Below are 24,718 nucleotides of genomic sequence, written 5' to 3'. Positions count from 1 at the left end.
AAAAGTTTTTGAACAAAAATATTCAATAAAAACTGATTCACAGCAACCAAGTCCTACCATTATATTACTTACTTTTTTTTTTAAAGGTAAAATGTCTTTATTGTTTGAAGCATAAAGAGAATAAACATTTCATTTCTCACTTAGTCTTCTCAATGAGGTTATAAAAATACAATACCACTTAATCTGTATGAACTCCTGAAAATGCCTGAAAGTTCACACTTAATATAAAAAGGCACCCAAAACGCAATGAGGTAATAAAAAAATGACCTCATTGATACAATTTAATATTCAGTTAGAACTTTTAAAGATGATTCTCCAGTTGAGCTAATCCCCAAAATGTTTTTTTCTTTGATAATTTTTCTGCTTATAATTTTATTTGTATTATAAACAGTAAGTATATTAAAAGTGTATTACCAAAGGAAGAAATGGAGTTTAAACATATTTAAAAATGTTCAGCCTCACTAGTTATCAGAATTGCAAAATCAAAAAGTAGAAATCACTATTTGCATCTCAAGTGGACAAAGATTTTTTTTTTAATTGGTTGTATTTAGAGTTGTAATTATAATGCTGCTGGTGGGACGATAAATTGCTACAAGTTTTCAGGAGAGAAATTTGACAATGTGTATATGGAGCCAGTAATTCCATTTATAGAACTTTATACTGAGGAAATAACTGGACAGGAACAAACAGATGTGTGTACAAGTATGTTAATTGGAAGTTTAATAAAAATGGAAATTAAATGTCCATTAATAGAGTATTGTTTAAATAAATTGATAATCTCCATATGTGATTATACAGAAATTAAAATATGGTAGAATTATATTTATTGCTATGGAAAGGTATCTGGTATATTAAATTTTACAAAGAAGCATGCATAATATTCCATAGTATGATGCTACATAGAAATATATTTAACAATTTTAAAAATGATCATCAGTATTTGAATACATATATTTTTAAGTTATCTTTTTCTACAAATTCACAAATATTCACATTGATACATATAAAAGCCTAGTAGGATATAAATCAATATGTTAACGGTGGTCATTTATGAGTGACATGATTATGGGAAATATTTTTTTCTTTATGCATTCAAAATGTTTAATTTTTTTACTGTGAGCAGTGTATTACTTTGATAATCAGGGAAAGTAATTTAATTGTAATGAAGTATAATATCCATGCAAAAAAGTTAAGTGTTCAAGTAGCTAAAATCTCACATCGTGAACACATCCATAGTCAATAAACAGAACATTACGGCCTTGTAGAAGTCCTTCTCATGTCCTCCTCCCCCAGGGGTAGCCCCTCTCCTGATTTTAGCAGAAATCAGACAGTATGCACTCTTTTGTGTCTCGCCCTTTGCACTCATCATTGTTTATAAGATTCATCTGTATTGTTGTGTATAGTTGTAGGTCACTCATGCTCTATATAGTATTCCATAAAATTATTCCTTTTTCTACGTACTGTGTGATGTGCATTTTAATAGTTTCCCATTTGGGCCTGTTGCAAGTGCTGCTGCTGTAATTACTCTTAATGCATACATGTCATCTGATGGTGTGTCCATTTTTGCTGTGTGTACACCTAGAAAAGAATTGTGGGGCCACCGGATCTGCATGTATTCTATTTTAGTAGATACTGCCAACCATGTTGCAAGTGGTTTTACCAATTTACACTCCCACTGGCAGTGTGTGTGAGTTGTACCTGGTTCACGTAGAGTTTTTTTTTTTTAAATAATGATTATAGTTTTAATAAGTTTCCTAAGCAAAGAAACAAGTGATCCATAGGAACAAGTGATCCATGGATTTGAAAAAAAATTGTTAACTACTCTGATAAAGAAATCTTGTAGTTTTCTATTTCAGCCAAGCTCCATTGGGCCTGTCATTTATAGTTTTAACATTTAGTTAGTGAATGCATCTAATTCAATATTTATAAATAAGTAGGAAAATATCATGGGTACTTAATTGGTTAAACTGAATTCCCAGGAGAAAAACAAAGTTGGCTGTTTTTTTTGGATGGGTATTTTGAAATACTAGTATAATGTAGTATCATAGTCAGTTTAGTTCTTATCCTTAGAAAAATCAATGCAGTGAAGGAAGGTATGGTATATGTTATTGTATCATAACTTATACCATAAAGCAGTTTAATAATGGTGTGGATTTAAGGCTATGGTAATTAGTGAAAATACCCAAGAATTTTTTTTATGTTTTTAAATTTAAAAAATCAGAATGACATTTGAAATGATAATTACCTTTCAGGTGATGTGGCAGTGAAAATGTTGAATGTGACAGCACCCACACCTCAGCAGTTACAGGCCTTCAAAAATGAAGTAGGAGTACTCAGGTGAGTTAGTGTAAATTACTGTTTTCCAGAGAAATTATCTGTACCTCCTCTTTTCCAGTGGTCACCACTGTTAGCTGTAAAGATTTAACTCAAAATGGATAAAACAGAGTTTGAGTATATTTTGTCTTTTACCATATTCTTTTAAGTGGTATGCAGTATTATATTGGACAGCTGATAGAAGAATTAAGCCTAGAGTGAGTTAATGGAAATGTAGTATTTTGCTTATGAGAAATAATACTTCTACTCATAGAAATAATACTCTCAAAATTCTAATCTTATCAGAACACATTTAGAGAGTATATCGTGTCCTGGAACTTGAGGAACATTAACAAACTGGAGTATGTATAGGCAAGGACAGCTTAGATGGGGACGATTCTAGAGCTGTAACCTAAGGGTAATAGTACCAGTAATCAACAGAACTGAGGATACTGGGTCCATAGAAGGCTGTTACGTTCTAGGGTACAGACTCTTCTTATTCCAGAGAGCAGAACAGGGAAGCCAGAGGAGTTGTAGAAATACGATTTTTTCCTCAACCCAAAAAATTTTCTAAAACTAGAACCACTATTTTTTTTTTTTAAAAAAGTGGTAAAAATAGATGTTAGTCTCAGTGGTGAGCATCCCATAATTGAAGGTATTTAAGCAACCTCTAGTTTCCTATCTGTCTGATATATTAAAAAAGATATTTCTGGAAAGAGTAGAAAATTAAACTAGACAATTACTAAAGTCTTCTAAATTTATCCTTCTTTTGCCTTTTTTAAAAATACCTTTTTCTGACAACATTTTACTGATAAATAGACTGTTTTGGCTTCTTTTTAAAGATTTACTGAAGTTTATCAACATTTACTACTTACTGTTACATTTCTTTTTATAGGAAAACTCGACATGTGAATATTCTACTCTTCATGGGCTATTCAACAAAGCCACAACTGGCTATTGTTACCCAGTGGTGTGAGGGCTCCAGCTTATATCACCATCTCCACATCATTGAGACCAAATTTGAGATGATCAAACTTATAGATATTGCACGACAGACTGCACAGGGCATGGAGTAAGTTCCATTCTGTTAAATACCTTGTAAATTACTTTTGAAGATGGATGAGGGTGTTTTAAAGATTTTAGCTGATAATATTTTGGATTGCTTTTTAAATTATTGTCTAGCAACATATGGATACTTTTAACTGGCTAGCAATATACTAAGAAATAAAATGGTCTGTACTACAGTCTTCAAAACAAAGTATTTGATAATAAATGTGACTGCAGATTTATGTTTAATATGCTGTGATATCACTAATCATATGATTCAGAAAACAAAACTAGGTGAGCAAACAACCACTAAAAATTATTAGCAGTTATAGAAGAATATAAAATAATTATTTTCTCCAAGTGCCCATATTTTCTGTTACAAAATGGTCGTTTGCATATAATAAAATAAAATCTGTATTCTGATCCTTTTTGAGGATTTCAAGTTGAATTGTTCATATTCACTGAACTGTGCTCTAATTTAAAAGAGAAAAAGTAACTTTATAAAATTTACCATAGGTCAGAATCTGAATCTGTTCAAATATGAAAGATTATATTAAAAACTTGTGAAGAGTAAACCATGGCAAGAGTAGTAAACATTGAGAGAGAAACAAAGGTTATTCTCTCCTCCTCCCCACCCCCCAGCTAAGCGCACTCCCTCCCCAGGGACTTTGTACTCCTTTTTTTCTCTTTGGGATACTCATGCCACAAATATCCATACAGCTTCTCCCCGTGTCTCTGTTCAGATACCATCTTTTCAAAGAAGCCTTCTCTGATCACCTTATATAACTGATGACCCTACCTCACCCTGTTACTCTCTATACCCCTATCTTTGTTTTGGTATATTTAACTCCCAATCCATATGAATACTTGTTTATTGTCTGTCACTGCCACTAGATTAGAAGCTATATGAGAGCAGGGACTTTGTTTTGTTCATTGTTTTATCCCTAATGCCTAGAACAGGGCCTGGCCTATAATAGGTACTCAATACATATCTGTGGAATTAAAAAATAAGGAAGGATTACACACAACTGAGTATTATTACGTTTGCTTTTTAGAAGAAAGGAAGCCAAATCCTTCTCATACCAAAATTGAGAAATGTCAAGAAAAGGAAAAATAGTCAGTGAAATAATAAAGGGTACCAGAGGGGGAAAGGCTTTTGCTATGAACAGAGGCAGCAAAAAAATAGTAATAAAAATTATTTTTAGAAACAGTGATAGGGCAAGTCAAATGCCAATATTGAGTAAGACAAGAAATGACAGTAGAGAAGAACACAATCAAATTGGGACATTTCTGTAGTCTCGGGGGTAGTCAGCAAGGAGGCAGTTTTTCCGTTGCTTTCAGTTTGTGATCTGTAAGTGTAAACTTTGCAGTCTCTTTATCTACTCTGAAATACTTTGCTTACATTTTAAGTAACACTCACTATATAATGAGTATACCTGGCTGTGAATGTAGGACATGGCTGTGTGTGGTAGTTACCAGAGGGGGACGACAAAGAGTATAAATGGAAGCAAATACAAGGCAATGAAATGAGACTAAACCTCGGGTAGTGAGCACCCAGTAGAGTGTACAGATGTATTGTAAAGCTGTACACCCTAAATTTATGTAATGTTATTAACCATTGTTACCCTAAAAAATTTAATTTTTAAAAATTATTTTTTTAAAAAAGAATTCCATTTCCATAGTATCCAAAAGGAATAAATTTTACCAAGGAGGTAAGAGATTTGTACTCTAAAAAGAACAAAACATTGCTGAAAGAAATTAACTATAAAGAATTGGGGTTTGGCACACAATATTGCAAGTGTACTTAATGCCATTGAATTAATTATACACATAAAATGGTTAAAATGGGAAATTATATGCTATATATAGTTTATCACAAAGTTAAAAACAGTAAATAAAATGGCTATGTGGGTTTCAGATAAGGTAGCAGATTTATGCTATCTTTTGAAACTTCACTGAAACTATAATAAAGGATTGTTTTTTAAACATGAATTTATAAGGTTGGAGATAACAAAGAGGAAGAAGTAATAACAAAAACATTTTAAAAGCTAGAAAGCAGATGGAGGAGTGATCTTGGACTTAGTAGACCCAAAAAAGCTAAATTGTTCATTGGTAATGAGGAAATAAAAATTAACCTGATTTATGCCACAGAATCCTCAGAAGTCTCAGGAATTGGCAGTGCCAGGTACCCCTGAGGAAGGAGAGATAAATGAAAAGGCCTGTCTCCTGCTCTGTGCACTGGGTGACTGCCCCGCCCCTCCCTGGCAGTACACCAGAAGCTTATTCTCTGGAGAGAAAAAAACAGATATCTCTGAACTGGGGACATGGACTTGGATACTTTACTAGAGATGGAGACTGAATGACTGCCTCCTGAATGATGATTGGAGAGTTCCCCAGCCTCTCTTTTATATTGTTTCCCAGAATGCTAACCGCCAGACTTTCCCCTTCACACAAGATATTGGAAGAGTCTTCGGCAAGGAACCTTAGCAGCCAAAAGGTGGTGACATCAGGGTTTCCACCTAGATCACTGTACAGGGAAGTTCAAAAACAAGCAGCCCATCTATAAGCTAAAGCTTTTAGACAGCTGTAAATTCCCTCCCTCAGACTAAGACCAGGTATCCCTGGCTCACCGGCCATCGGAGGGGGGAAGTCTCTGATGCCAGTGAGAAAGACCAAAACAATGTGGGGGGAGGGGGCAACTAGGAGTAAACACAGTGCAAGAAGAACAAGTACCCCTCCCCAAAAAAAACCTGTCAGTCTCATCAACGATAAAAGATTTTTGTATCCTTGAAACAAGAACAGATGCTTTAAAAGAAACTTTCCAATGACAACAAAAAATGTTAAAATGTTGATATTAAGAGTATACTGGAAGTGACATCCTTTGCAGTTAAACTTAACTTTTAAATGTTTGGCTCCTCCTCCCCGTCTTCCCTCATTTCACAAAGTCCGTAGACTTTAAATAGCCATCAGTAATACACTTTTGCAAAGCTCTCATTTCAGAATAGCCCCCAAATGTTCCCTAGATGCTGTTGAGGGTGATCTAACTACTTTCCAGAATATATTCCAAAGTCCCAGGGCATAAGCAGAATAAGAACATACTAACTCATTGTATAGTATGCTGGGGCTGCAGTCACTCTTAAGATAAAACCTTTAGTCATTAGGAAAGTTAAATCCTCAGGACTCTCAAATGTGTCACCTTTATTACATTACAGAATATAAGCAGATGGTCGATGGGTGACATTTTTCCAGTGTAGTTCTGTCTTTCCTCAGTGAAAGATCATTTCTGATTCCTAGGTTTAACTGAAGGGAGCGAAGCTATTCTAATAGTAGATAATTACAGACTTAGGAATCACGGTTCATATAGTATGTTTATCAGCTTCTTGCCTAATAGTCATTGATTCAGCCTAAGGGCCAAGATATTTTGAAAATATTGTTACTAAAGAAAATTCACAAATAGTCCTTCATCATGTCATTTCTTTGCAGGATTTTAATGTCAGTGTAATATAGTATAATTTTTAATTTAGCTTTATGAGAAAATTTACTAAATGCTAATTCAAGGAGGCACAAAGAGGAAATTGTGGTCTGATGTTGTACTCACAGAAGTATTATATTCTGAATATAAGATGACTAAAAATAATTTGGGAATAAAACTTCAATTTACTTTTTTAAAAAAATAATAAAAAGCATGTCCCCTTTACTCATAAAGAAATCTACTTAAAAGATAGGGTGAATTGAAGCTGCAACGATGGTGAATGTGCATTGGTGATTTAAAATAATTCTAACTTATCAGAGAATATCAATAATGAATATGATTTTTTGGTGGGTAAAAACAGTAATAGAAAAGAGGATGCTGATAATCAGAAAAATCCAAACTAAAACGTAGTGGTACTATCTTTACTCACGGGAACTGGCGAGGTGCCTAAGTTCTGACAGGGTCATGTGTTGATACGATTAGGGGAGTTGTGGACTGGGGCAGGCCTGATGCAGCCAGCCACCCCGGGGGCATTTGGGGAGTGTCGGTTGAAAATGGAAAACGAGTGGTCTACCCCAAGAAACACAAGCTTTTGTTTCAAAAGATGTGTACAGGAAGAGATATATTATAGGGAAACATATCAATATTGAAAAATTGGAAACATAATGACCATCAGTAGAGGACTGGACAAATAAAATATTAGCACCTATGTGCAGGGGAATAGTATACAGTATAGATGAATTATATATGCATCAGCGTCAGCTTTAAAATACATCAAGTGAGAAAAGTAAGCTGCAGTGTGAAACCACTTAAAATTTTAAAAACAAAACTTGTTTTATATTCAGGGTTTTTTAAGTGGTACATATGTTTATATATAAAGTATTAAAATAAGGACTGGAGGGCACACACCAAGCTTGCTAGTGGTTGGTTGTCTCGGGAAGGGCCAAAAGGGGTCAACATAGGGGCAGCTGTCAAGCAGAGGTGCTTTAGCTTTACTTGTAACATCCTAATTGTTTATATCTTTTAATAAAAAAGGTTTTGCAGTTATGTTTTACTTTTATAACCTTTTCACAAGGATAAACTTTGAAAAAAGACAAGAGGCACGTGTAAAAAGTTGAACAGGATTGGTTATGGTGAAAATATGAGAATTCTACATTGTCCTTTTTTGCAGTTTTTCTTTATTTCAAAATAAAAGTTATAAAGAAATACGCAATCAGAAAATATAAACATAAGTAACCATGAGTAATCTACCATCAAGAGAGAATCGCTATTAATATTTTTGTGTATATTGGTGTTCTTTTTCAGAATTCATTATTTTAATACTATACACAATGGTTTCTTGTAACTGCTGTTTTTAAATATGGAATCATACTGGGTGTTGCCTTTTTTCACCCTCTCCTATTTTAAACATCTTTACTAGTCAGTAAGTACTATGTTCTGATCCCAACTTTGCTGTATACTTGTAACTCACTCACTCCCCCTTTTTTTAATACCAACTATGTTCTGTGGCTTTTTTTTATACATAGTAATATATTTAGCAATTATAGTACTTACTATGTGCCAGACACTGTTCTGTATACTTTACATATACAACCTCATTTAAACCTCCACACCCCTGTGAGATAGATCCTATTATTAGCCTCATTTTACTTGTGAAGAAACTAGGGTACAGAAAGGCCAAATAACTTGCCCAGGCACTTAGACTCCAGAGTACTTTTCCCTTAATCTTTATGCCAGCTGCTGCTCCAGTTTGGTCAGTCCTTTGAACCGCCTCAAGCAGGTCTTTTAATGTCATACAGGGGTGATACTTTCAGTTCTAGTTTATCCGTTCTTCTCTCCTAGACACTGTCCTCAAACCTCAATACCTCTTCTCCAAGAGCAGTCAGCTTACCATTTCACTAAGAAAATTAGAAGCACCCACCACAGCATTAACCCACCTACCTACATTCATGCTTGGTTTTTCTGCCTTGTCACTAAGGGTGAAAGCCAACCCTTCCATTTTGTGCACTAGGTCCCTAGTCACTGATGCCTTCTGAGCAGATCCCTCCCATTCATCATCCACTTTTCCTTTTCTAATTGGATTTTCTCTCATTTTAAAACATTTGTATTATAATGGACATTTGGGAGAGTATTGACAGTTGTTGAATCTAGGTGGAAGGCATCTGGTTCATTGTTGTATTATTCTTTCAACTTTCTGGTGCTTAAAGATTTCATAATACAAAAATCATGGAGGTTTCTCCCATGATCCCACTTTATCATGCTCTCACCTCATCCCTCTTCCTTCCTTTACAGTAGAACTTCTCTAAAGAGTTGTTGGTACTCACTCTCTTGATTTGTTTTCTCCCCTTTTATTTTAGACCCTACTCCAATCAGTTTTGCCGCAACCCTCCACTGACATAATCTCCTAACACGATAGTTACCATGTGGCTACATCCATTGGTTCAGTTGTCAGTCCTCAGTCTGTTTGCTCTGTCAGAAAATATGATGCAGTTGATCTCATCCTTCTCCATGAAATACTTCTTATTTCAGTTCTTATTTGCTGACTCTAGAAAGAAGGAGGGGAGGTAGAGAGAGAGGGGAACATGGATTTGTTGTTCCAACTTATTGATGCTTTTATTGGTTGATTCTTTTATGTGCCATGACTGGGGACTGAACCCACAACTTCGGTGTATTGAGATGACACTCTAACCAACTGGGCTACCCTGCCAGGGCCACAAAACACCTTCTTAATCCCTTGCCACTCAAAATGTGGTCTGAGTAGCATCTGTATGCCACCTGGAGCCTTCCAGAAATGCTGAAATTTAGCTACTACCCCAGATCTGACTTGGAGTCTACATTTTAGCAAGATCCCTAAATGATTTGTGTGTCTATTGAAGTGTGAAAAGCACTACTTTAAAGCACATTCTCCTGATTTTCCTTCTTACTGTCTGTTCCCCCTCAGCTGGTCCTTTTCAACTCCTTAACGTCTCTAAATGTTGGAATACTCCAGGGATCTTCCTTCCCTTGGTGATCTCATCCACCACCATGGCTTGAAATACCATTTAATTACCATTTCTGTGCCAGTCTCCAGCCAAGTCATTTCATCTGAACTCCAGACTGACGTATCCAACCGTCTGCCCAGCATCTCCACTTGATTGTCTAATGGGCATCTCAAATTTAATATGTCTAAAACTGAGGTCCTGATCTTTTTTCTCAAGCCTGCTCTTACACATTCTTTTCATCTCAGTAGCTGGCAGCTCTGTTCTTTCAGCCACTTTCTAATGTTTTGTGATTACCTTTGTCTCGTCTCTTTCTCACACCACATAACCAGTCTTTTATCAACTCCTGTTGGCACTATCTCTAAACTATCTAGAATCTTACAACTTTTCATCACCTGTGTTTCTATCACTCTGGTTCAAGCCACCATTATCTCTTGTCTGGGAAGTGCCTTCTTCCACCCTTAACCCACCCTCAGTTTATTCTCAAGGCAGCAACCACAGTGGTCCTTTTAAGACTTAGGTCAGGCCTTGACTGGTGTGGCCCAGATGATTGGGCGTCATCCGACAAAGCCAAAGGTCGCTGGTTTGATTCCTGGTCCGAGCACATTCCTGGGTTGCAGGTTTGGTCCCTGATGAGATCAACTGATTGATGTTTCTTTCTCACGTTGATGTTTCTCTCCCTCTCTATTTCCCTCCCTTCCCTTCTCTCTAAAAATGAATAAATAAAATCTTTTTTTTAAAAAAAGGCTTATGTCAGATTGGGGTGGTGAACGACACAATAGAATGTGTACGGATGATATGCTGTGGCACTGTGCACCTGAAACCTTTATAATTTTATTAACCAGTTTTGTCCCAGTAAATTCAAGAGAAAGCTAAAAAAAAAAAAAGACTAAGGTCAGGTTATGTTGCTCCTCTGCTCCAGTGTCTTCACATTTCACTCAGAAAGAAAACCAAAGTCCTTACAATAGGCCTTCCTCAGAGTGATTACCACCACAACCCTCCCTCTTCCACCGCCTTTTCTGTTACCTCTCTCAACTCGTTTGCTATTCTTGTCCCTCATATTTCCTGTCTTGCAAACCACAGTTTGCCTTCTTGCCATTCTTAGAACATAGTAAGCACATATGTGCCAGGGCGCTTTGCCCTTGCTAGTACCTCTGCCTGTTATGTTCTTATCCCATAGCTGCATGACTCTCTCCCTCCCTCTCTCTCGTCTTTACTCAAAATGTTCTTTGAAAAGCAGCCCTCCCTGGCCTAAAATTACAGCCCCCTGTGACTCAGCATTTCTTGTTCTCCACCTGTAGAATTCTTTATGTTCTACTGATGCATCTTTTTTTATTTTCTGTCTTCCATACTAAAACTTAAGCCTCTCAAGTGTAGGGATTTTCTGCTTTATTTTCAAGATTTAGGATAGTTGCTGTTTAGCACATAGTGGGCTTTCATTAAACATGAGTTAAATAAATGAAAGAAAAACCCATAGAGATAAACATTATTATCTCCATTTTATATGTTAGGAATCCAAAGCTTAGTGAGATTGTGCAACGTATCCAAAGTCATGTGGCTACTAAGTGACATAGCTGGTTGAAGCCCAAATCTGTGTGCTCAAAACCCATGCCCCTTTCCCTGTGCCTCTCTCGTCATCTCACTTAAGTCCTTGGACTCGGGTTTTCCCATCAGCCTAAGTGGAATTGTCATTTTGCTTGCGTCACAAAGAAACGTGATGGTTGTAAAAGCTAACGATGTAAAAAAATATCCTGAAAACTTTAAAATGCTGTACCTATACAAAAGGGTGGCAGTAATTCTGTTTTCTTATAAAACTTTTATAGTGTTTGCTTTTAGTTTTAGGTCTTCAATCCACTTCAGATTGATTTGCATGTCTGGTATGAAGTAAGGGCTAAAGATTTTTTATCCCTTTATAGATATCCTTTTGTTCCAGCAGTATTTATTGAAATGACCATTCTTTCTCCCAACTGAGTTACCTTGTCTTATAAATAAACAAATACCATGCTTCTGATTGTATGTGTTTGGGATTGTGAATATTTTAAGCATGGTGTTCACTATTCATCAATACTATGATATTCCGTGTTTGTAATACATTCTCATTTATTTTCCTAAAGCCAGTGTTCTACTTAGAAGCTATGAGAACATTTCCCAAAGGGGGATTATGTTCTCTCTAATTCAGGTCCCAGGTAGGAAACAAAACACATAGAAATATATTCATGTACTTAGAAGACTCAATATTGTTAAGACATCAGTTCCTAACAAATTAATCTATGGATTCAGTGCAGTTCAAATCAAAATCTAGGCATGCTTTTTTGTAGAAATTGACAAGTTGATCCTAAAATGTATATGGAAATGTAGTGGCTAGAATTGTCCAGACAATTTTGAAAAAGGAACAAAATTGAAGGACTTCTAGTGTGAGATTTCAAAAAATATATCTGTATGTTTATGGTCAGTGTTTTTGTTTTGTTTGTTGCCAAGCCTATTCATGGGGAAAGGACAGTCCTTTCAAGAAATGTTGCTGGAACAACTGGATATGCATATGGAATAAATAAATAAACCATTAACCCTTACAAGACATAAATATTAACTTGAAGTGGATCAAAGAACTAAGACAAAAAGCTGAAAGTGTAAAACTGCTAATGGAAACATAAGAGAAATGCTTCATAGCTTAAAGATAGGCAAAGATTTCTTAGGATACAAAAAAAAAACCCATAAAAGAAAAAAATCATAAGTTGGATTTTCTCAAAATTCAAAACTTTTGCTCTTTAAAAGATACTCTTAAGAAAATGAGAAAAGAAGCCACAGACTTGAAGAAAATGTTTGCCAGATACATAGAAGACTTGCATCTAAAGCATATAAAGAACACTTAGAACTTGGGGGTAAGACAAACTATCCACTGAAAAATGGGCAAAGATTGGAGCGCTCTTAAAGAGATGTAAGGATGGCAAATAAGCACATGCAAAGATGTCCAACATCATTAAACATTAGGGAGAAGCAAATTAAAACAAGGCACAGCTACACACGCAGTAGAATGTTCAACAGTTCCAAGTATTGGCAAGAATGTAGAACAACTAGAATTTATGTTACTAGTGAAAATCTTAAGTGGAACAACCACTTCGGCAGTTTCATTTAAAGTTAAAATTAGTATATAAGCCATTCTAATTCTACCTATGTACCCAAGAGAAGTGAAAACATAAATCAGCAACAAAGACCTGGACATAAATGTTTGTAATATCTTATTCATAACTACCAAAACCAAGAACCACCCAAGTGTCCGCCTTGTGGACATGGATGCACGCAACCCGTGTGTGAATCTCAAAATCATCATGCTGAGCAAAAGAAGTTACATGACTTTGTTCATGTGAAGTTTTAGAAAAGGAAGTCATTATCGTCCTAACTTGGTTGCCTGAAGGGGCTCTTATTAATTGCAGATATTTAAGCAGAAACTCTTGGGAGTGATGGATATTCTTCATCTTGATTAAGGCTGTTCGTTATACAAGTATATATATTTAAGACTCAAACGCTATGTAAAAATTGGGTGCTTTTTGTGTTGTATACAAATTATACCTCAATAAATTGGACTTTTTTTTTTAAGTGAGAGATGCTGGAAGATCTAAGTAAAAATAGAATTTAGACCACTCTGGAGCACAACTGAAAAATGCATGAACTCAAAGAAGTTTTAAAGTGATAATTGAGTACTGACGACACAGGAGTAGCAGAATGTCATTCCCTTCAATCTTGCTCACTTTCCACACTGTGATTATGAGGAGAATACAGGGCATCAACATACAGAAGGGAAACTATAGTTTCAAACTGTTTGGATAAAATGACATCTGTCACACATACCAGTCCACAGTCAGCTGCTCAGTTTTCTATGGGTGTCTGAGGAGAGATTAAGCTTGCTGCTGAAGTCCGATGACCTTGTTGAAATTGTGTTATGTTAGGTGACAGGACTAAAATGACAATGTCAACATAGGCCAGTTCTCTCATTTTAGAAACAGTTGAAAATACAAGAAAATAACAGAAAACTTAAGTGAAAGACAGTTGGGGATTTATAGACTGGTAAATCAGGCAAATTGTATAGCTATAATGTTTAAATTTCAGCAAGGCATTTAAATGATATCTCTCATGATATTTTTAATTTTTTAATTTATTGATTTTAAAGGGAGAGAGGAAGGGAGAAAGAAACATTAATTTGTTATTCCACTTATTTATGCATCTATTGGTTGCTCTCCTGACTACAGATCACACCCACAACTGTGGTGTACCAGGACGACGCTCTCACCAACTTAACTACTCAACCAGGGGCCTCTCACGATAGTTTTGAGGACAGGGTTGAAAGATAATAAGATGCATTGAGAATTTAACTGACTTCACAACTGTATAATGTTCATATCTGAAAACTGTCAAGCTAAATGGAGATTTTTCTCCTTATGCATCTATTGAATATGACTAGCGTGCTTAACAAATAACTCATCATTAGCACACTGATCTTTTAAAACATAGTTTTGTGTGAAAACTAAACTTTAATAAGCTGAAATTATAGGCCAGGTCTACAAAGTATGAAATATTCGAGTCCAAAACAGAAGTATACAAATGTTGGTTGAAGGAAATGCTTGTAAGAGTAATACAGTTACAACCCTTCCTAGGATTGTAACTGAACATGATTTTAATAGGAATTAGTAGCATGATTATGGCTACCATAAAAATCACATTGGCTGATTTAATTTTTTTTTTTACCCACCATAAGGAACATGAAGATCAATTTGCCTTTTGTTTTTTAGATTCCACGTATTATGGGAGATCATACAGTATCTGTCTTTCTCTAACTTCCCTTAACAGAATGACCTCAAGGTCTATCCATATTGTTGCAAATGGCAGGATTTCTCTTTTTTTATGGCTGAATAATAATACTCCGTGGTGGGATTTCCAGTCAAGGTGGCAGCAGAGCCAGACATGGCTCGCCGCCTCATACAACCACATCAAAATTAAAACTAAAATATAGAACAACCATCACTCAGAACCAGCAGAAATCAAGGTGAATGGAAGTCTGACAACTACAAAATTAAACAAACTATACCCATCCAGACTGGTAGTAGGGGTACAAGTGCAGAACGTGCTGATCTCACACCCAGGTGTGGTGGATAAATATTTGGGAGGGATATTGTGGGAGCAAGGAGTCCCAGACCCACACTAGACTCCCCATCCCAGGGTTCCAGTACCAGGAAGATAAGTCCCCAGAACTTCTGACAGCAAAAACCAGTGGGGATTGAGTTGGTGGAAGAAACTTCTAAGAGTCCCAAGCAATATCTCTTAAAGAACCTATACACACACTCACCTACTCAGACTCACTCTGAGCTCCAGCACCAGGGTAGCAGCTTCAAAGGCACCCGTGGCATACAGGGAAGAACTGAAGTGCCTGGCATCAAGGTAAGCAGAGGCCATTGTCCCTTTTCTGAACCCCACCCCCACAGAGCAAGAGGCTGGTGCCATACCTGAGACGCCATCAGTCTGGCTAACACTGTTTGCCCCACCCTGAAGATCTCCACGTTCTGCCCCACCCAACTTACAGGCCTAGCCAAGCTACTTTTCCATAGGAATGGCTGGTCTTGGCTCCCGCTTCCTAAATCCTCTCAAACAAGCAATACCCATACTCAGTGCACACCCAGCCCCCATACCTCTTGTTAAGTGACCCCGGCCCAGGGCTAGCAGTAGCCAGCCTAGCTTTGCAGCTCAACTTTATCTGGAAATCTCTCAGCCAAGCACAAGTAGCAGCCACCTCAGATTGCTTTATAGCTCAGGCAGGCTGGCCCTGGGCAAAACACAGTTAAAGGCTGACCTTGGCCCTGCACCACCCAGGAAACCCCAGACAACTACAGACCACATTGGAGCACCACCACCCTGCCCCGGCACAGGGGATCCCTCCGTGGAGGATGGAGATTGGTGATTAGTGCTCACAGCCAATCCTTGCAACTGACTGGCCTGGGTAAATTCCTCCCATTAACTTGCCAGCCGCAGCCAAGGTTCAACTACAAGGGGTGGGTGTACTCAGCCCACACACAGGGCAAACCTTGAGTATCCAGCTTGGGTGATAGGGGAGGCTCTGCCACTGGACCCTACAGGACACTGTCTACATTAATCCAAACTATGAAGACACAGAGTCATGGCAGTTCTACTCAATACATAGAAACAAACACAGGGAGATTGCCAAAATGAGGAGACAAAGAAAAGTGGCCCAAATGAAAGAACAGATCAAAACCCCAGAAAAAGAACTAACAGTGGAGAAAAGCAATCTACCAGATGCAGAGCTCAAACCACTGGTTATAAGGATACTCAAGGAACTTAGTGAGGACCTCAACAGTATATAAAAGATCCAGTCAGAAACGAAGAATACACTAATTGAAATGAATTTACAGGGAAACAACAGTAGAATGGATGAAGCTGAGAATCAAATCAGTAATTTGGAACGTAAGAAAAAAATAACCAATCAGTACAAGAAATAAAAAGAATCCAAAGAAACAAGGATACAATTAGTAACCTCTGGGACAACTCCAAGAGGACCAACATTCACATCATAGGGGTGCCAGAGGGAGAAGAGAAAGAGCAAGAAATCAGATATCTATTTGCAAAAATAATGAAAAAACTTTCCTGATTTGGTGAAGGAAATGAACATGCAAGTCCAGGAAGCACGGAGAGTCACAAACAATATGAATGCAAAGAAGCCCACTCCAAGACACATCATAATCAAGATGCCAGAGATTAGCCCTGGCTGATGTGGGTTGAGTTCTGGTCTGTGAACCGAAAGGTCGCCAGTTCAGTTCCCGGCCAGGGCACATGCCTGGATTGTGGGCCAGGTCCCCAGTTGGGGGCATACAAGGGGCAACTAAATGGTCGATGTTTCTCTCACACATCGATGTTTCTCTCCCTTTCTCTCTCCCTTCCCCTTTCTTTAGAAATGAATAAATACAGTCCTTTTTTAAAATGCCAAAGGTTAAAGATAGAGAATCTTAAAAGCAACAAGAGAAAAGCAGATAATTACCTACAGGGGAGTTTCCACAAGACTAACAGCTGATTTCTAAAAAGAAACTTTGCTGGCTAGAAGGGATTGGCAAGAAATATTCAAAGTCATGAAAAGCAGGGACCTACAGCCAAGATTGTTCTACCCAGCAAAGCTATCATTTAGAATTGAAGGACAGATAAAGAGCTTTCCAGACAAAAAAACTAAAGGAATTCATCATCACCAAACCATTATATGAAATGTTAAAGAGACTTTTTTAAGAAAAAGAAGATGCTCAAAACTATGAACAGTAAAATGGCAATAAATACATATCAACAATTGAATCTAAAAAAAAAAAAAAAAAGCTAAGCCAATGAGAAAATAACAGAGATAGAATCATGGCTACAGAGAGTATTTTGATGGTTCCCAGATTGGGGGGGGGGGGGATTAAGAAGTACAAATAGGTAGTTACAGAATAGTCATGGGGATGTAATGTACACTATTGGAAATGGAGCAGCCAAAGAGCATGTACTCATCACCCATGGACAAGGAAAATGGTGTGGCGATTGCCTGAGAGAGTAGAGGAATGTTGGGTGGGAGGGCACAAAGGGGGGGGGGGGAGTCAGACAACTGTAATAGCATAATCAATAAAATAAAATTTAAAAAAATACTCCATGGTTTGTGTATGTGTGTCTGCATGTGTATCTCACATTTTCTTTATCCATTTGTTGACACTTAGGCTGTTTCCATGTCTTGACTAGAGTGGACAATGTTGCTGTGAGTATGAAGGTACAGATAACTCTTTGAGATCCAACTTAAATTCTTTTGGATATATACCTGGAAGTGGGATTGCTGGATCATATGGTAATTCTGTTAATTTTTTGAGAAACCATTATACTTGTTTTCAGACTACACCTTTTTATGTTTCCACGATAACGCATGAGGATTCTCTTTTCTCTACATTCTCACCAACACTTGTGTTTTCTTGTCTTTTGGTAATAGGCTTTTTAACAGGTATGAGGTGATACAGCTCATTGTGGTTTTTATTTGCATTTACCTGATGAGTAAGTGATGTTGAGCATTTTTTTCTTTTATTTATCTGTTGGCCACCTGTATGCCTTTGGAAAAATGTCTGGTTGTTTTTTTTTTATTAGAGTGTTTCAGTTTTTGTTGTTGAGTTGTATGAGTTCTTTATATTTTTGGATATCCCTTTATCAGATACATGATTTGCAAGTATTTCCCCCTAATCAGTAAGTTGCCTTGTCATTTTGATGGTGGTTTCCTTTGCACTGAAGAAAACTTTTTTAGTTATATGTAGTCCCGCTTGTTTATTTTTGCTTTTGGTTGTCAAATTGAAAAAAAAGAAATCATCACCAAGGCCCGTGTCAAGAAGCTTACCACCTGTGTTTTCTTCTAGGAGGTTTATGGTTTCAAGTCCTACATTCAAGGGGAAGAATAAGATGAGGATGTCACTCTAGTGCATGTTGGTCAGATCAGATCTAGAGCACTTTTGGGACATTACATTATGCTCTAAATATAATGTTGAAAAGCTGAGTCCCAAGAGCTTGGAAGAGGGAGCATAGAAAACAAATTTTACGAGAAGATTTTCCAGCTTTTAGATTAAATGATTCTGTAGGTTAAAAAAAAAATTTTTTCAGGGAAGAAGACTCCTGAGAGAAACCAATTAAGAGAATGATAGTCATTTAGTTTATAGCACATGTTTTTTCTTTGCTGCTATTTTTGTAAACCTATAAGTTTCTTGTTAAAATCTTAGAAAGGTAAGAAGGAGGTAATTTAACTGTCCTAAACAATGGATAGACTTCTGTATCACCTGCAGCAAGTAAAGGTCATTTATTCTTGTTTCCTTCCCTGCCCTCAACCAGTTACGTATTTGGGTGTTTTGTTTTGCTTTGCTTGGCCTTTTTGGGGGGGAAGAGTGGGGGGTGGGTACTTAGGAGTAGATGTTCTGGTGTCATGTATTTCTGGTTTCTTTAGTATTATAATTACTCTGGAATATTATATTATGTGGGGTTTGGGATATGATACTCAGCCCATTTTTCAGCTGAGGAATTTGAGTCCCTTCTCTCTAGCCTTCCATTATATAGACCTGATTTCCGTTCCTTTGCTGCTTTTGTTATAGAGGTATTACAGAGAGAGATTTATTAAACGAGATAAAAAGTTAGGAAAGCAGATTGTAAATAATAAAGGATTATACAGGATAAGGTAATGTTATATCAAGTTGCAGCTATATGCAACTTTGACCTATAATAGATTTATGCTAAACAATTTCTGCAAGAGTTATATCACTAGCTCAGCAATCATATTTATATCTTGTAAGTTGTCTAGTACTTTCTTGGTCAGAAATGTTCTCTCCTCAGCCCTCTAGTTATATTTCTACCTACCTTATTCTCGCTATATTTCTTTGTATCAGATTTGTTGAAAAGATTACCACCATCTCGCAAGAATACCTTTCTCTCCCCTTGTTGTAACTTCATCAGGCTGCCACCTTTTCACATAAACCACCCATTTGGTGTTTTCAATTTCAAAGGAGACAGGACTTCTTCAAACACTAACACCTTTCCTGTGAACTAAGTACCAGCTCTGTGACTGAAGCGTGGAGCTCCGCCACTCACACTGTCATTGTTTTATCCCCTTTTCTGCTGATGGAGACAAGGTCTCCCCATCTAGAAAAAGCTTTAGATTGAGACCTGTTTTTCTCCGTATGTTTTTACCTTTCTGTATCACTGCAGAACTTTTTGGCTCTAAGTAAACTTACATCATAAAATGACACTGGACCTGAAATGTCATAACAACAAGATAATTTTAGATTGTGGTAAAAGCAGTGAAGGAAATAAACAGTGTTAAGTAAGAGAGTGATTGGAGGAGAAGGAGTTACTTTGTATGAACAGTAATTTGAAATGAAAATTTTGTCTGCAAAAGGGTTTCAAAATCTTGATCTCTGGATGTGGAAGTTTAAATGAAAATGAGAAAGCATAAATTATAAGCTTAATGGTTTACAAACTTCTATTTATAACAGTGGTTTTATAGTCTCATTTTAAGGCAAGTCGTATTTCCTAATGGTCATTGTCAAATTTCAGACGCCTCATATATCTGTCTTCTCCAGCATTAAATGAAGAAAAATAACCTTGACTAGGTCCTTATATGCATCTCACTATAGTTGATTCAACTGATGTGTTTTGAATACTTACCTTATGCCAGGCACTGTATTCGGCACTGGGGATAAACAAATAAACTAGACACAGACCTTTTCCCTGAATGAACTCAACTAAAGTTTTTAGGGGTAACATAAATGATTTAATTTATCGTTGACTTTAAAATAGATTCAGTATGGCTGTTATAAAGGGAGTTTGCTACTCACTAGTTTTAAAAGGTATTTTAAGAATGCATAAACACTGCCTTTAAAAATGGTTTTTTATCGGTCAAACTTTCATATTCTAGTAGAGTTTTACATTCTCAGTAGAAAGTGAACATAGGTGAAAAAATACATGAATCAAGCTGTTACAATAATTTCTATATAACTGAACAGTGAAAGATCACTTGCAGTTGAATTAGTTATGGGAAAGCTTCACTCAGGAGTTAGAATGTATGTTTAGTCCTAAAGGAAGCTATGAATAGGTGGAGAAGAGAAAGAAAGCTGATTTGGGGGATGGGTATAGGGGGAGATATTTAAGGTATATTTAAAGGATATGGATAAATAGGCTTGACTAGAGTAAAAGGTTTGTATTGGTAAATAGTAAAATATAAAGGAAAGTCTTTTAGTAGAAAACAGGATTTTGGCTGTACCATACTAGTAATATGTTCCTTTAATCCTAAATTCATTTACAGTCTATTTTAATATGTAAAAGGGTAATCACATTGTACAGTTTGCAGTTGTATCATGACTTCTAAATACGTCTTTGTTTATACCCCTAAATATGTTCTATAAATTTTGAGGCCAGAGTATTTAGCCGTACTCAGGTTAAAATGATGTTTTGTTTTTCAGTTACTTACACGCCAAGTCAATCATCCACAGAGACCTCAAGAGTAATAGTATCCTTCCTGAAATTTGTCTGCGAAGTTTGAAACATCCTGACTTTTTCTTCTGCATTTTGTCTTCACATTATGTAAAAACAGTTTCATGCTAAGTTCAATGTACTGTAAAGAAAATTAATAAATGGGTTTGCGTGAGAGTATAGTAGAACAAGGTACTACAGCCTGCTTTTGGTTTCTGAAAAATTAAACATTAAGACAAAAACCTATCATATCTTTATGGTAGTAGGGCTCTTTTTGACTGATTGCTTACAACCTGTCAGCACTGTAAAACAGGTAGTTTTGTAGCTATCTACTAGTTTCTTGTAGCACTCCCACCTTGCTCAGCAGTAGTTAAGATGCACCTCAAGGCTCTAAGAATAACATGAGGTGAGAAAAACGTAATTTTTCCTCTTCCATAAACTCAGATTGAGATCCTGTCTGCCAACCACTCCCATTACAGTGACAGGCCTTTACCACTTCCTGCAGCGCCAAAAGGGTATCCGGGCCTGTGTTGCTAAAATCTTGTGGGGAAGTTTCAGGGTCTCCCAAAAACTTACGAAAGCATCTCACCTTTTTCTGCTACATTTCAAGCCCCCAAAACCTTAAAAGCAGGTCATACCGGCCAAGTAGACCTAATTAATACAAAGTACTATACTTCTTTTAAAGAATATCATATTACAGAATTATAGAAATTAGATCTCTTACCTAATTTTTCATAACGCTTACTCTGATAGGAAAATGAGATCTATTGTTTTCCTTTACTTACCACACCACAGATATTTTTCTTCATGAAGACCTCACAGTAAAAATAGGTGACTTTGGTCTAGCCACAGTGAAATCTCGATGGAGTGGGTCCCATCAGTTTGAACAGTTGTCTGGATCCATATTGTGGATGGTAAGAATTGAGGCATTTTTCCATTGATTTATTTTTTGGATCCTGAGATGCTGCTGAGTACTAGAAAGTCGTTGAAGGTGTCAGCGATAGTATTTTCATAGTTCCCAGTATTCACAAAAGTCAACGTTGATCTTATTTTTCTGTGTAAACAGGGCTTAACTTTTTTTCTTTAGCTTTATAAACAATGTTATAAAGGTAGTTTCAGTATCTTTCAAACAAAAAAATATGTATTTTTTAAACACTTTAAATTTTATTCAGAATTGTCTCTAGAATATTTTGTGTTCCAAATGTTCTTTGTATCCTGTTTCAAAAAAAAAAAAAATGCAATTTAAGCAAGTGTGACCTGCAGCCACTGTGAAGGTTTTGTGAAGAGAACTGCTCCTTTTAAGGGAGAGGCTGCTTCACAGTCTTATTTAAGCTTAAATTGGAAAGTTACTTCCTTTAGACTAGAAGGAACCATATAATTATGGGGCAGCTGGGAGAGGAGAGACAAAAAAATGAGAGGTAGATTTTTAACACTGTCGGCTTTGTGCTGCCCTGCATAGCTTTTTTTTTTTTTCTTTCTCTCTCCCTGTTCCTATTTCTGCTTTGTAGAAAAGAAAGAGAACATATGAAAGAAGGGAACCAGAACTTCCGTGCAGTTAACCTTCAGTAGTCTATGGACAGGGCAGTCTAGGAATCATCCTCTAAGCCTGTTGTTCTCAAAAGGGTCCCTAAGACTCTTTTAGAAGTCCCCAAGGTCATCCCTGTGTGAGACCAGATTGTTCTTCATATTCTTCAACCAGAACAACACATCACAGCAGATTGAATGCAGAAGCAAATATGGGACTCGAGCTGGCTGCTATGAAACCAAAGAGAATTAGTTTTATTCTTCTCACTAAAGTGTTCTTGTTTTTGAAAGTATAGTTACTTTTTATTAAAAATGCGTTATTTATGTTAGCATCTGCTGGTTGCTGTTTTATTTAAATGAATTAATATGTTAACAATTTCTCAGTTTTAGTATGATAAATATCCACAGATATAATCTACATAAACTCTTTGGGGGTCCTCAGTAATTATTAAGACTGAAAGAGTACTGAGACCAAAAAGTGTGAGAATTGCTGCTCCTAAATACAGGATATCCCAAAACTATCAGTGCAATTTTTTAATAACAAAATCTGCACTTTGGGACACCCTGCTGGAAGCAGAATTGCTGTGAGGGGTTTTCAAAGCCACATTGGCCTAAATTCTTTGAACTCTGTATAGCAGTCCCCAGGAAAGTAATTGCAAAGTAGGAATCTGAATAAGTCAAGATAAGCCTAGGAATAGATTGAGCTATGATTGCTTGTAATAACTGAAATTAGAGCAAGTTGCACAGTGGGAGGGGGGATCGGGCTTAGAGTTAGGAGGTGTGTACTGTAAAGCTTTGTGTGACTCTTAACCTGTACCTTTCTTAACTTCCTCCAAGTCTCCATCTTTCATGTTGGGTTGGACTAGTGGATCTCTAATGCCACTTCTATTTCTAAAATGCAGTAATTAGAGCTAGCAAGAATTTTTCTTTATGTATGTTTAACTGTTTTAATAAATAATTATAAACAAGAAGCTAATTATAATTGTAATGCAGATCTCAGGCACCTTTAAGGCCCACGCCTTGTAAAAATAAAAGATGACAGTGTATCCTAAGGAGAAGGGGGAGACGACAGATTTTAAGTACTGAAGTTGCAAAACCATTAAAATTGTGAAGAAATAATTGGTACATGTTTTAAAGGTGTGTTTATTTTAACTAGTGTGGGGGTGAGAGACTCAGTCAAGTCTTCAGTTTTGTTCTTTTTCAAAAGCCTTAGTAGATGAAGTTTTGTATTTTCTTCTAGCTTCTTTCTTGTTTCTACCTGAATAAATGAGTTCATCTTTGATTTCACCAAGCTACGTTTTAAGATAAGTGATTAGCCAAAAGTACACATAATTGTTGAATAAATCCTGTTGGGTCGATAATGCCTTCAGAAACAAATACAGAACATACATTGGCTAGAAAAGAAGAGTATGGTCAAAACTAAGGTTATATAAGTCCCTGAATTATTTACAGGAGTCTTTGCAACCTTGTTTTATTTATATTTTATTAGAGGAGAAAGAAGCCTTGGTAATAAAAGTTTACGAATTAAATCACTAAATTAAGGATTAATAATGGATTCTTATAAATAAATGACATACCACTTTTTATCAAGCCAGCTACCAAACAATAGCGAGGTAAAAACTAAAATTTAAAGACAATTTTTTCAATTAATTTATTACTCTGTCCCTCACAAAAATTGTGTTCTGGCTTTGAAAGTGATGTCTGTATCATTATCAGCCTCTCAGTATTCTGGCTTATTCATTACATCACAGTTGTGTGTGGTTTATATTTGTACTGTAAAAGCAGTATCAGTAAAATATAAGACAAAAGCAAGTCCGTACAGCCTTCTTCACCCTGTCCCTTCCACTTTCATCGGGGTCTCCCTCCTACACATCTGCCATCAGCGGGTGTCAACCTTGTTAGGCATTAAAGTCATCTGGGGAGCCTTAAGAACTAACAGTGCATCCCCAGCTTCTGATGTTGTACTTTTGGGCTGAAACGTAGTTTGGACCTTGAGAAGCTCAAGGCGGCACAGGCGACTCCACGTGCAGGGCGGCAGAGCGCCGTTACTGCCTGCCTTGGGAAAGAGTCTCACCTGCCTTCCTCTGACCCATAACCAGCCCTCTTGCACAGGCCTTTCGGAGATTTTTGCCATTAATCCTGGCTTTGGTATCAAATTAATGTTTTCGCAGAGTTTTTATTAATACCCTGCAATTTCTCTAATTCCTTCCAAATGAAACAAAAAGAAGATTCAAGGTGAAAGAACTCTTTAAAGCTAATATTTAAGCAACCAGTTGTAGTTCATGTAAGTAGCCAATAAGACACCTACCTATAGAATACAGTGACTGAAATGTGTGAAAATGTAGTAAACAAGATTTGGTCTGTATCTTTGCCC

At 36.7% G+C, this 24,718-nt stretch overlaps 1 protein-coding gene across 6 annotated transcripts in view; it reads left to right on the top strand.

The window, feature by feature from the left end:
• BRAF (B-Raf proto-oncogene, serine/threonine kinase) overlaps positions 1–24,718 on the top strand; it is a 121,533-nt gene that overhangs the window by 78,170 nt on the left and 18,645 nt on the right. For all 6 annotated transcript variants that reach the window (XM_054563986.1, XM_054563984.1, XM_054563989.1 and 3 more), the window contains 4 exons: positions 2,253–2,337; positions 3,209–3,385; positions 20,811–20,857; positions 21,616–21,734. In XM_054563986.1, the coding sequence (XP_054419961.1) occupies positions 2,253–2,337; positions 3,209–3,385; positions 20,811–20,857; positions 21,616–21,734 (428 nt within the window). The remainder of the gene's footprint in view (positions 1–2,252; positions 2,338–3,208; positions 3,386–20,810; positions 20,858–21,615; positions 21,735–24,718) is intronic.

The sequence above is a fragment of the Pteronotus mesoamericanus genome, unplaced genomic scaffold (genome assembly GCF_021234165.1).
Source record: "Pteronotus mesoamericanus isolate MK-2021 breed Mesoamerican mustached bat unplaced genomic scaffold, CSHL_Meso_final scaffold_85, whole genome shotgun sequence".
In the NCBI taxonomy this organism is placed as follows: domain Eukaryota; kingdom Metazoa; phylum Chordata; class Mammalia; order Chiroptera; family Mormoopidae; genus Pteronotus; species Pteronotus mesoamericanus.
This window is presented reverse-complemented; position numbering and strand designations above follow the sequence as displayed.